General features: G+C 41.2%; 1 protein-coding gene across 5 annotated transcripts in view; it reads right to left on the bottom strand.

Moving 5' to 3' along the window:
• Drosha (drosha ribonuclease III) overlaps positions 1–13,960 on the bottom strand; it is a 108,563-nt gene that overhangs the window by 37,588 nt on the left and 57,015 nt on the right. For 4 of the 5 annotated variants that reach the window (XM_031360440.1, XM_031360439.1, XM_031360441.1 and 1 more), the window contains exons 17-22: positions 12,675–12,799; positions 11,117–11,216; positions 9,249–9,356; positions 4,683–4,790; positions 4,104–4,242; positions 3,715–3,775 (exon numbers count right to left, since the gene is read on the bottom strand). In XM_031360440.1, the coding sequence (XP_031216300.1) occupies positions 3,715–3,775; positions 4,104–4,242; positions 4,683–4,790; positions 9,249–9,356; positions 11,117–11,216; positions 12,675–12,799 (641 nt within the window). The remainder of the gene's footprint in view (positions 1–3,714; positions 3,776–4,103; positions 4,243–4,682; positions 4,791–9,248; positions 9,357–11,116; positions 11,217–12,674; positions 12,800–13,960) is intronic. The other variant, XM_031360443.1, reaches the window with a different exon arrangement.

Here is a 13,960-nt window from a genome sequence, read left to right as displayed (position 1 = left end):
TTCCTTTATACCTCTGATGGAGCTAAGACAACCTCAAAAGAAAAAAAGCTGAGTCAAGTCAAAAGGAAAACTGGCACACAGGCCAAGCATCTAAATTGCAAATCTAGCATCAAGATTCCCAATCTCAAGAGTCCTAGTTAACTGGAACTGTCAGCTTGACATAGCCTCCACCTAAGAAGTCTTAGCTGAGGGACTGCCCAGATCAGATCAACCCATGACCCTGTCTCTGAAGGAATGTCTTGATTGTTAACTGGTATAAGAGGGCCCAGCCCACTGTAGGCAGCCCTGTCCCAGGGCAGATGGTTCTGAGCTGTTTAAGAAAGCTAAATAAACATGAATCAGTGTGTGAGTGAGCCAACAAGCATTGTTCTTCCACAGTTCCTACTTCAAGTTTCTGCTAGACTCCTGCCCCGCCTCCCTTCAATAATGGACTGTTTAACTTGTAAGCCAAAACTAATGCTGTCCTCCCCTAAATTGCTTTTGGTCAGACTGTTTTTATTTTTTTATTATTATTTATATCACAGCATCAGACGTAAAAATAGAACACAAAACTTTTCAAGCAATCATTTCAGTGCTCTTAAAATGTCTTGGATTTTGGAACATTTGGTCTTTTGGATTGGAGCTGTTCAAAGTGATAAAGTCAATGCAGTATTCCGAATGTTTAACAGATTCAAACTCTGAAATGGTCTTAAATATTTCTGGTCCCAAGCATTTCAGATAAGGCATCACCAAGCTGTATGAAGTAAGACAGAAAGGGAAGCTGTGGAGGAAGGTAGCCCCTGAAGCAACTGCCTTAGGTCTCATCTCCCTACTCCACTCGAACCTGGTCAGAGGGAGGGACAGCCAACACGTGTAAACATTGCCACCACCCATTTTAAAAGGGAGCATCACTCAAGCAATCTCCTCAAATGGCTTTTAAAATACAATCTGCTCTACTTTATACACCAATAACTCTACCTCTAGCAACCTCAGTGTCTCACTGGCCAATGAGACGTGTGATTCTATTTATTCATATTACATACGTACCCCATACCTGGCAAGAAGCAACCTCAGAGGAAGGGTTCCCATGGCTTACAGTTTAAGAACAGATACAGTACATCACTGTGTAGAAGGCATACCATCAGGAGTATAGTAACCTGTCCAGTGTCTCCATCAGGGAGTACTGATGGACTTATTTAGTGTCCCCTTAAGAGCCACTTCTTAAAGGTTCCACAATTTTCCAAACAGTGCCACCAGCTGGGGACCAACCGCTCAAACACACAAACCTATGAGGGACATTTCATTTCACACTGCAGCCAAAACATGGTATAGATCTCATATGGATCTAGCCCACTTCCTTCCCAGAAAGGACTCAAAGCCAAACAAAAATGAAGATGTTAAAGAGGATATTGTGGTGGTTTGAATATGCTTGGCCCAAGGAGTGGCACTATTTGGAGATGTGGCCTTGTTGGAGGAACTGTGGGCACGGCTTTAAGACCCTCTTCCTAGCTGCCCGAAAGCCAGTCTTCTCCTAGCTCCCTTTGAAACAAGAGGTGGAACTCTCAGCTCCTCCAGCCCCATCTATGCCTGCCTAGATGCAGTCATTCTCCTACCTTGATGATAACAGACTCAAACCTTTGAACCTGTAAGCCAGCCCCAATTAATTGTTGTCCTTATAAGAGTTGCCTTGGTCATGGTGTCTGTTCACAGCAATGAAACCCTAAGATAGATATCTTTTGTCTTATCAAGAAATAAGGGGAAAAAAAATCAACCAATGGACAATATTGTCACAATAAACCAAATAAAATTATCATAGAAAAAAAAAAAAAACTATCAGCCAGTATCTCAAAACTTCCTCCAAAGCTATCAATCAAGACAGTGTGGCAGTGGCAGAGGACAGACCCACATCCACAGAAGTGAATCTTTAAAACAAGTACTCATATCCTTAGCAGGGCAACAGGAGACCCCTCAACAAATGCTGTTGAAACAACTAGACACCACAAACAATACAGTGGGTGGTCTCTACATCACATCACATCCAAAGTAACTCCGAACAGATTTAAAAAAAACTACACAAATTATGTAAAACTGTAAAGACCACAAAACAAAAGTGTACACACACACACACACACACACACTCACTATTTGTACATACACAATACTCCTCTTCCTTCTCCTCTTCACACACACCAAAATTTTACACTTAGGAATGGTTTTCTTGGCATATCCCCAAAATTACAATCAATAAAACTAATAAATCAGAATTCATTAAGATTTATTTGTCTCAAAGGACATCAGGAGATTAAAAGGCAATCTTTAGAACAAGGAGAGGTTTTGTAAATCGTGTATTTGATGAGAGTCTCATCTAGAATGTAAAAAAGTTGATTTAAATCATTAATTTAAAAAAAAACTGGGCTGGTGAGATGGTTCAGCGGGTAAGAGCACCGACTGCTCTTCCAAAGGTTCTGAGTTCAAATCCCAGCAACCACATGGTGGCTCACAACCACCTGTAATGAGATCTGACGCCCTCTTCTGGTGCATCTGAAGTCAGCTATAGTGTACTTACATATAATAATAAATAAATCTTTAAAAAAACAAACAAACAAAAAAATAAACGTGTAAGAGAGAGATGAACTAATATTTCCCCAAACGACCAGTAAGAACATGCATCAGTGCTAATCACCACGACACATCAGGGAAATAATAAAAAACTACATCCAACTAGGGTGGCTAGGGTCTGAAAGAAGCAGACATGTCAATATAGACAATTACATAAAAACCCAGGGACAAGGCTAGGGCCATGGCTCAATGGAAACATGGACTGGCGTGAAAACACGAGAACCTGAACTCAAATCTCCAGCATCCACGTGAGAAGCTGGGCACAGTTGTGTATGCCTAGGCCTCCAGTACTGACAGACACGGGGGTCCTGGAGCTCAGTGTCAGCCAGCCTAGCAAAAGGACACATTTGGTTCTGCTAGAGAGCCCATCTTACTATAAGGTAGAAAGCAAAAGAGAAAGTGCACACATGAGAATGGGTACTCACTATGTGTGCATGCACTATACTATACTATACTATATTATATTATACTACACACACACACACACACACACACACACACACACACACACACACGGGCGCAGGCACACACTAGCACATGCAGGCACGCACACACCCCAAAATTTTAAATTAAAATGTGTAAGAGACATGGGAGCACTTATACACTGATATTGTGGATTTTAAAAATAAGTTCCTTAAAAGATAAAAGAGTTACCATATGACCTCAAAATTCCATTCCTGGATAAATATCAAGAAAAGTCAAAACATATGTCCACAAGCCCAACAACCACCGAGTGAATAAACAAAATGTGTTAGATTTCACACCATGGCATATTATTTAGCAAGACAAGAAATAAGGGATATTTGTTACACACAAATCTTATGCCAAGAGAAGAGAGGCACAGAAGACACGGAGCAAAGCACTGCTCACAGACTGTTCAGAAAGGTGTTAGCGAAGAGGTGATGGTTGTTTAGGGCTGGGAAGGCTGAGAGCTACCAAGACTACTCATGGGCATAGGGTATTGGTTTTGATATGAAGAAAATGCCCTGAAATTAGACACTTACAGTTCAAGAATTTCACAAGTATGCTCTCCAAACCATTTGAAGTCTACACTTGAAGTGAGTAAATTATAAAATATGTACATTATTCTCATAAATCTGCTTTTTAAAAATTTACCTTGAAGGAGTTGGATCATCTTGTCCGAGGCGTGACATGATATTTATTAGGGTGTTAATTCCTATTAAGAAAACCACAAACATACAAATAAATAATTTAAGAACTAGTTTAGAACATCGTATGATATACAGAAAGGAATTCTTCTCACCCCAATTTGATTTTTAAAAGTTTAGCATCTGCATTCCAGTATTTAAAATATGTGATAGAAGAAAGAAAATTTTCTAAAATATGCATCCATGCCCAAAGTGAATGTTACCCAGGATGCGTGAGGTGCACTAGAGCGAGGGCTTCATGGAGCTACAAGAGAACCAGTCCAAGGAGGGGGTGAACCTGAGCCTTAGGAAGCAGCGCAGAGCAGAGAGCAGTGTCTTACAGTCACCCAAACATACCTTTTTTCCGCATGTGCATGTGATGAACTTTTCTGTCTCCATATTTAGGCTGTCGAATTCCACAGTTAGACAAAGAATTCCTGGCATGATCAGGATTCATTCCAAAATTTAAATGATGACTTGGATGAGTCATGGCCAGCTATAGTTTTAATGAAACAAGCTTAGTTTAAAAACTCAGCACAGAGACTCGTAATACTCCATACAAAACATTTCAGGCAAACATTGCGGCTCCTCCTTCAGAATCAAATCTGTACAACTGGGCTGCAAGATTTTTCTAGAACAATCCTAAAATCCCTCCCCTTTCAGGGGGGATTGCAATCCTGGACTGTAGAAAGAAGAGCCATAAACAAGGGAATGCTGAAAGAAGTACTGACTCTTGACAGACAGATTGTAGCATAGCATCACTCTACAGCCTCAAATAAATATAAGAGAAAGGGCCTGAAAGCAGCCAAGGCAGAGGCGAGAGCAGGGAAGGCCAGTGCTTTCACCGAGAGAACCTAGAATCCCATTTCTACTGTGCAGGGCGAGCCCTCCCAGCCTCTCTGTGACCTCAGAGGGCAGTGTAACAGCACTTCTTACCTGGAGCAGACAGCGGTCTTGGAAAGTATAACCTATCAACTTGTCCAAGTGCATTAAGCATTGATGGTATCGGATGTGATGGGTCAGAACAGGCAGCATCATTGCATGCTGGGGGGGAAAATTCAGTATGTGTAACTCTATAAAAATTCATAGACACTGTTTATTCTCTGACAAGTAAGAACTATTTTTTCATCCCAAACTCCATCTCATAAAGTCCTGAAGCAGTTTACTGGTTATGTGGCAGTCTGCACAACCGTACATCAGGAGCAGTATGTCACAGTTCCCAAGTCTCTGAACCCAGAGTGCCTCGGACCTTGTTCTACCACTCACTCACTCACTCACTCACCCACTCACTGTAAAATGAGGATATTAACTATAGCTGAGCTCAGGGTCAATTAAGGGAAAAAAAAATTTTGTTTTACCTCCCTTTTGCATGCGTGCTCACATAATGTGTGTGTGTGTGTGTGTGTGTGTGTGTGTGTGTGTGTGTGTGTACGTGCATATGTGAAGGCCCAAGGTTAATTTATCACTCTCTTCATTTTCTGACAGGTTTCTCACTAAACTTAGAGTTCACTGCTTTGGCTAGATCACCAAACCCCAAGGATCTGCTGGTCTCCCATCCACTTCCTAGGGTTACAGGAATATGTTTCCCCACTCAGCTTTTACATGGGTGCTGGGGACCTGAACTCAGGTCTTCATGTTTGTAGACTACTTTACCCACTAAGACATCTCTCCAGCTTGCATTTATTTATTTATTTATTTATTTACTAACTTACTTACTTACTTGGATTTTTTAAATTCAAGGCTTTGTTATATACGTAAGGCTAACCTGGAATTTGCTATGTATGGAGAAGGATGGCCTTGAATTCACAATCCTCCTGCCTCAAGCCTCTAAGTGCTGGGATCACAGACATCTCCTAAGGAGCAGCTCTGGGTCTACAAATACTCGGCAAAACAGCCTCAAGTAAGCCTTTCCGTACCTCTGTCTCTAATTCCACAGGAATAAACTAAGGCACATTTGTACACTTTAGGATCAAGATATTTTGAGCCTCAAAAAAAAAAAAAAAAAAGCTTTCTCCAGGAAAAAATTCTATATATGCAAAATTTGTATGCAATTTTAGTATGTGCATAAACCAAGCCTTATCGTTATCCTTCAAGACTATCTCAGTCACATGGCATACAGTTGCTACCCTAGGTCTAACATTTACTGATCAGACATTCAAAGAGAGTCTTTATAAAGCCACTAATATAGTCATGGCAGCTGAAGACCAGGGACTTAAATCTTTGCTTCAATCACTTCTCATCCTGCTAAAGATTCCTTATTGGGAGATGATTTCATGAAAGGCGTATCTTTTTCTTTTCTTTAATAATGCTTCCCTGGAACGCAAGAGAATGAAGGAATCATTCTTATTCATCAGAAACTGGAGGGTGGGCACAGCTCATAGGATGACTGACACACACTTTTCATTTTGGTCTCTGAAGTATTTTAAGCTCGTATTATTAAAAATATATATGAAAATGGGTCTACTTGGAGCTGCAGAAATCAGTCTTATCTTATTAACTTAAAAAGAAACACTAGTTCTTCCAAATAGGACCTAAGCAACAGAAAGCCTTTCTCGCCAGGGCATTCAGGAAGGTATCCACTGAGCACCTAGAAGTGCAAGGCCTCCCTTTATCTGTGAAAGATTTTAAAAAAAAAATGCTTCCAAGAGACACACCATTATGGTATACACTATCAGCACTTTGTCAATTTTATTTTTCTAAATACAGCATTTTTGTTCACAAAGAATGCAGCCAACAGAAATACCATTTCTAGCCACTTAAACTTCACGAAGCTCAAGAGAGCTGACGTGAGCAGCTCAGGGTTAAAATACAATCATTAAACATCTTACATGCATGACAAGTGCATGTATTTATTTAAAAGGAAGAGAGAGCCCCCCCTTGGAAATTGTGTGAGAAAACAGTGATGTATAGTTTTCAAATTTCAACTGACTCATAAAAGTCAAGCTCCCCCAACACCTAGCCCAGTAGCTAATGCTGAAGAAAGGTCATTTTTTCCTTGGTAGGGGGTAAGGGTGGGGGATGTGCTACACCACCAGCACTTGCTTAATGCCCTAGGTAGATAGCTCTACACTGGGAATGGGCCTGGTGCTATTTGTATTTTGATGCTAATTCTGCTCTCCTGGAAGGGGCTACAAAGAGTGAGTCACATGACTCAGGTTGACTTCTCTGAACCAATCCCCTAATGAATAAAGAAGCCAATCACTTGGGCGAGTAGGCAGGACTTCTGGGTTGACAGGAGGAAGAGAAGGAGGAGGTTAGAGGCCTTTTGGAACTTGGATCACATAAGAGCAAGACATAGCTGCTAGATTTTCCCGGTATCATGGCGGATCTGTCAGGATTCGCCGCTGGAGGAATCAGCTTTAATAGGGCTTACCAGGTAAGGTTTTAGTTGTTGCACCCAGAAACTGAGTTACCATTGTTTCTGAGCTAAGTTTGTGTGGTGTTTTTCTTCTCGAAGCAATTCGACTTGGTTCCACAGAGAAAGGTACGGTGGCAAAGCATGGGTTTGCTTGATGTGCACCACAAAGGCCGTGGGGGCTTTGAAGCATGGGGCTGGCGTGATAATGATCCACCAGTGGGAACCTAGCGAGCTGGGTGGAGAGATTTTGGAGTTCTGAGACAGTCTCCACAAGATAATAAATAACAGGTTGGCCATTGCCCGCCAGTGCATGGGTGGCCAGCCGGCCAGAGCAAGAGTTGCTGGTGCCCGGCAGTAGTACAGGAAGCTTGCCAGTCAAATTTTACTATTTCCTGCAACATCTCTACATACATACACACACACACACACACACACACACACACCACTGGCTCTGGAGCTAGAGAGATCTCATCAGTCAAGAGCACTCACTCTTCTTCCAGAGGAGCTGAGTGTAGTTCCCAGCACACAGATGTGGGCTCAAAACCATCTGTAACTCCAGTTCCAGGGAAGCTGACATATTTTTCTGACCGCCAAGAGAACCACACATGCATGTAGAACACATGCATACATGCAAGACAGAGCACATCTCTGTCTGCATAAAATAAAAATAAAATAAAATAAATAAATGTTTTAAAATAAAAACATAAAATAAAAATAATGTTTTTTTAAAAAGCCACTCAAACTGAAGGTCTCAGAGATCTCTTCCGGTTCTGAGTATCTGAATCCCAGCACTCCCCCATGGTGCTGGAGATAAACCCTAGGATCTCATGAATGCTAGGCAAGCATTGGACCACTACGCAGTAACACCCAAACCCAAAGGTTCGTGATCCGTAACTAATCCAACATTACTTTAGTAGCCTGCTTACCAGTCTGCTCATTATCTATGATAGCATCTCACAACACTATGATTGGTTCTGGAGAAATACGACCAACCAGAAAAGTTACGTGATGACTTCAAATAGTCTGAGAGAGAATCAAAGCAGTAAACCATCGAGTTTTACAGAACGGATTGTCAGATATTGTCATGCTGGGCATGGAGGTGCCATGCTGGATAACCAGCAGAACACCAGGGCAGCTGCCCATCCCCCAACTATCTCCAACTCTTTAATATCGCTTCATCAATAGCAGTTTATCGTAATGCAAAATTAGTTTGGACTACTACTCAGAACATTAACTTTTCAGTATTTTCAATAGTTTATATAAAGGCCACTGTTCAATTAAAAGGCAAAGTGAATTTTTTTAAATTCATTATTTTGAAATGAATACCTACACGTGTATAGCCTGAACTTTTAAAAATACATGCTACCATTAATAAGACATGTGGAAGCTTGGGAGTATTTTTTTGTAAAAGCCTGAATGGAGCAAGCTGTCCTAGCAGCCCAGTCTCAATGTTCAGTTCCTTCACTTCTCGTCTACTTGAACTAATACCAACCACGACAAAGAATCAAGTAAAAAGTCAGAGAATGTGCCGCTGCGGCGCAGCATCAAATCCGGTATCTACTTAACTACAAGACAGATAACAGTGCTTACGAATGAGTCGCTGACAAAAGCAGAAACGCTTTTCTCTAACATTTACCCCAGGGAAAAGCGCCTTCATTGCCACACAGGAAGTGCACACTGCGCTTATTAACGCCATCAGTTCTTTGCAGAACATTCAGGTCACAGGTCCAGAAACTTCATATAGATCTGGTGACTATCGGTATTCCTGCTGGGCTCTCGAACAAGTATCTACACATGCGCTGTGATGGGGAGAGACATCTGAAGGCAGGCCTCTCTTCACCTTAAGAGACTGACTTCAACATTCCACTTATGCTCCTCCCCACTACACACACACACACACACACACACACACACACACACACACATACACACACACACACGCACATGCACGCACGTGCTCCAGAGCATCAACACAGAAAATAAAGACAAACCTAAACAGCTAAAAAGGAACCTGTGTTTGGTGTTTGATTTCACATCAGAGTGAAATCCACAGAAACTTCTCAATAAGAGAAAAGTTCACTGCCAACGCCTGTGAAGAAGAGATCTGTGGGCATGTGGATATGTTTTCAGAGAGGCGTCATCACCTGACAGACATCAGAACGAATGCCAGTTTTCCAGAATCCTTGGCTACTCAGCTCCACAGTGACTTCTCGCCGCATTGTGTTCTTCTGCCGTATTTTCTGGAGCGCTTCCTGGAAAAGAGCTCATTGTAAGTAACTCAACATCAGCGAAGCAATTCTAAGTCAAGCATCAAGCATGAGAAGATAAGAGTCCCTCAGTATTTCCTCACATTCAGGCACTAAACCTTCTCTACGCCAAAGGACAATATTTAACCTGAGGTGAAGGCTAATATGTGACATACTCTGGGTACAAAGCAATCCTTCCTGTTAACCACATGACAATAATTCTAGACTAAATCTTACTAGCCCAGCATGTCTGAACAAAATATGCTTTTACAAAAGAGAAGCAATATATGGCTTGGGTTCTGAAATCACCATGTAAAAAGTGTATCTATATCCAGCCTCATATTAAGCATTTCCATTTAAGAAAGGCAGTCAATCAAGCTGATACCTACATGACTCTACAAGCTGCCTAACCTGTAAAGCCCTTACAGTCTTGCTGCAGGGGTGCATTGTAGAAATGGGAGTTGGGATGGGGGGAAGAGGGGGGAGCCAAGAAGAGTACAATGGTGTGCACCAGAAACTCACAGGGTTTTACAAGATGACTACAAATTAGAGTGCAGCCTGAACTATAAAGTGACACTCCTCTGGAAGAAAAAGACAGCAAATAGTAAAGACAAGGACCTCAGACTTCCCTGTGAGACACAATCAGAAATCACGTCTTCCTTTTTACTACCCTTTATATATTTACCTGTACAAAAACATTGTATTTGGATGCATACAATTTACTAAAAGTCCCAGGAATTCAGAACAAAAAGAGTAACTACTAACACCTCCACCATCAAGTTTCTACTCGAGGCTACCTACCAGGAGATGGGTGTTCAATGGCACAGAACCACTGAACAGCACACTCCATTGGTGAGAAGTGTATACAAGCAGCTTTGGCCTTGGAGGGCATGTAGCCAGCCTCTCGCTCAGCCATAGAGCCTTCCTTTATAATGGTTCTGTTTGGCTCAATTCTCAGTGAGTGACAAAGCCAGAATCCATATCTTTTCCCAGCTTCTTAGCCTTGTATAAAACCTCACTGAGAAAAAGTCTGGGTTGATGCTAAATTTATTTTCACCTGAAAACTGAAACAGAATCCTAGAATATAGAATATGGGATGTGAGATGTCAACTTTACAAAATAAGCTCACTGTTAGATTAAAAGAATTATGGGAGGATGGTCTCTTAAAACCATAATACCTAAAAACTTACAATCCAATGTTATACAATGTTTTATTTTAGGGATTAAAAACAGATTTATAAATGTTAAGCTTTTACTACTTCTATAGAAGGCATATTTAAACACTAGGGTAAAGTGCTCACCTTGCATGTAAGTGCTTAAGTCACCAATACCAAAACAAACAACAGATATGTGATTCCTAAAGACAGCAATTTATCAGGAAACCAGCCTTTTAAGGGTGAAAATGTCCTACGGTGGATGTCCCTACACCCCTGAAAATACCAGCAACACCAACCAAACCCAGTGGTTAAACAAAAGGGGGTAGGGTAGACAGGGTATGATGTTATAAGGAAGACCTGGCAAGAAGGATCTGGGAGCAGCTGGGGCAGAGGGACTAGAACACACTATAGACACGTATGAAAGTCAAGTAAAAAGAATTTCCTTGACTACTAAAAGATCTTTGAGAAGTAATCAATATACTAGAATATAGAGAGGAGTAACCATAGTTATTTAAAATCTTATCCTAGAGCTACAATATAATGCAACAATCTGAAAGTAAACCCAATGTGCACCACCATTAGTTGCCAACAGGTGGGTTTAATACCCACCTCCCTCTGAGCCAGCTTCTGCTTGTCCGTTTGTTTGACTTTGGGACTGTTTGCCAGGAGATGGCGAAGTTTCACATAACTTTTCCATAATTTCTGGTACCTAGGAAAAGGACAAAAAGTTATCTTAGACAAAGGGAAGGCAAACCTACTGTGAAAATTGAACCAATTATTCTAATAAGCCTGCTCAAACAAACATTCCTTTAAATACCTTAGTGGCAGAAAAAGCTCATTCTAAAGAAACCCAGGGTTTGAGAGTTCAGGAACTGGACGGCCCAGAGTTACCTGGAGCCCGAGGACTAAGTGACTGGTAGCTTATATGGGTTAAAAATGAGGATCACACTAAATGGACGATTGTCTGGAAACAACTCCACAGAAGGCTCACACAACCACTTCAGCCAGCAAAATCATGTTCCATTTCTCAGTGCTACCTCTTTATAAGTGATGTGTTCATCTAAATTTAAAATATACCTTTTGTGAAAAAAAAAATCCCTTTCTTAAAATAGAGATGGTCAATTCAAGAGCACTACAGCAAAGAACCCATTAGTGCTGCCACTCAAGCCACACAGGTGTACCCACTCGCCTGCTGGCGGGCAGGGAAGTGATCTGGGGATGCAGCGACTACACAGCCCTTTATCAGTTCACAGCCCTCCAATGAGAGTCCACGAGAGCCTAGTCACATTCTACTAACATTTTTCTGACAAGGAAGGATTTGAAGACTTCCTGCCATGTTGAAACCGCTCCTGGCCTGGCCTGTGCTCGGCCTCTCTCCTTGGTCAACAGTTTTAGAGAAGGGAGGAAAGAAAGAAGTACTTACACGGGGCCTGGTTCACTGCTTCATACTTTTATCCAAAGAGGGAAAAAAAAGAACAACACCCTTTAGCCTCTTCTAATATACGACAGCCAGAACTGCAGTAATGAACGCAAGTCTCCCATGCCCTTCTCTCCCAGTGTGAGCCCTTCTCTCTTTAAATTAAGTCAGGAAATTGTTTATTCGTCTAAAAAGTAGGAAGTCCAAACACACCTGAAAGATCCTATCTATCTCCATTCCCACATATCCTCATCGTCTCCCAGAAAAATATTAATGTGCCAGTTGGAAAAAGCTCACATCTGCAAAGCAGTAATAATTCTAAGGATGGGAACACACAGCTCCTACATCCCACACAACCCTGGAACTCTGTATGGGATCGTTCAAACACCCCCATGCTAGAAACTAATAGAGTGCTACCTGCCATTCAGGGCACTGAGCAAATTCAAAACAAAATGAAACAAGTAGATATTATGATTATAAGTAAAGGAAAAGCTCCCTCAAGTGTAAATCCATTCAGGACCCTTGGTGACGAGACTGTCGGGGGTAATCTACTGGGTAATTTATTGCAGTCAAATGTGTAAAGAAACTCATTCTTCACAAACTACAAAACCTAACTTGGAAATTTGGAATCATGGTTTGCTTCAAGTCTTAATTTGAAAAAGGGAAGATGCCCACCAAAGGCATCCTCTGCCAATTCAGTTGTTAGTAGAAGGTGAAACTGGCCAAGACAAACACCGAGAAATATCTTACTGTGGGTCTCCTGCATAACTCAACTGTGCAGGGCGTATTCCAAAGTGAACGATAATTGGAAAAGTGATCACTTCGGGATTGAACTGCTCACGATCCAGTTGATCAATGCGGACAGAGCTTGGTTTCTAGGGAGAAAAGAACAGTAGGATCATTTATTCCCATCAGAAGTCCAGAGACACCAACTTTAACCTAAGGAGAGGGATTAATCAGATTTCTTTTCTCTAGGAAAGCTTTGTCTCCAAACAGAAAAACCCTTCAGTACATAAAATCCTATGTTGTATAAAAACTGTAATGCCATCCCTGCAAACAAGTCTTCGCCATTTGGCATAATGAACAGTGATTTTATTTCGTGTTATTTTGGGAGTCTACACAGATATCTTTAAAAATTAAACTTTTAAAAGAACACCTGGTCCGATCTAACTTCCCCCAGCCTCTTACAGGGAAATGGGTTCCACATCACAGAAGGAGTTGGCAGGCTTAGTCGGTCGTAACATCATATTCCAATGACCAATGCACTGCTATTTAACACTGATGCCTCTATTTAAATTTTCCACTAGACTTTACTGTACCTTTATAGTCCGTGACTCTACACTTAGATTAAAAGGTATGGTGATATAAATAGCTGACTTTCGCTCTTTCTTTTTAAGATTTATTTTATGTATATGAGTGTTTCATATGCATGCATATATGTGTTGCATGTCTATGCCTGGTGCTCTTAAAGTGGACAGATTCCCTGGAGTTGGAGGTAAGCTAGTTGCTCCAATTCAGCCTGCTCGTGACAATTACAACTAAATGACAATGAGGGCAGGTCTGCATAAATTCATTCACACTGTTAAAAAAGTCATGAAACGTTTTAAACTGTCATCTAAAAATAAAAATCTTACTACTAGCTTGAAAAAATTATCTTTGTTCTCAAAAAAAAAAAAAAGACAATTTTGATCACAGGTAAGCTAAACATAAAATTGCATGAATGCCCATTAGCAGCAGAAACATGTCATTTAGATCTAAAAATGATTTGTTCAGGCATACAGTGACATGCTGTTTTTCAAAAATCCTGCATGAGGAATGGCGATGAGTTCTTCTTTATCACGCTACTACTTATATCACTACAGTCTACAGAATCACTGAGTACCTACAACTGCAGCTATCAAGATCACTTGAGCCTCTCCATTCAAGACCAACTCGGCACAGAAGCATGAGACCATCAAAAATCTCGCAGCGGCCATGTGCGATAACAGCATCTAATCCCAGCCTGGGGAAGTGGGAGGAGGTGGGTGGATCCAGAC

This window comes from Mastomys coucha, unplaced genomic scaffold (assembly GCF_008632895.1).
Source record: "Mastomys coucha isolate ucsf_1 unplaced genomic scaffold, UCSF_Mcou_1 pScaffold8, whole genome shotgun sequence".
Classification (NCBI taxonomy): domain Eukaryota; kingdom Metazoa; phylum Chordata; class Mammalia; order Rodentia; family Muridae; genus Mastomys; species Mastomys coucha.
The sequence above is the reverse complement of the archived record's forward strand: the minus strand, read 5'-3'. Positions and strand labels throughout refer to the sequence as shown.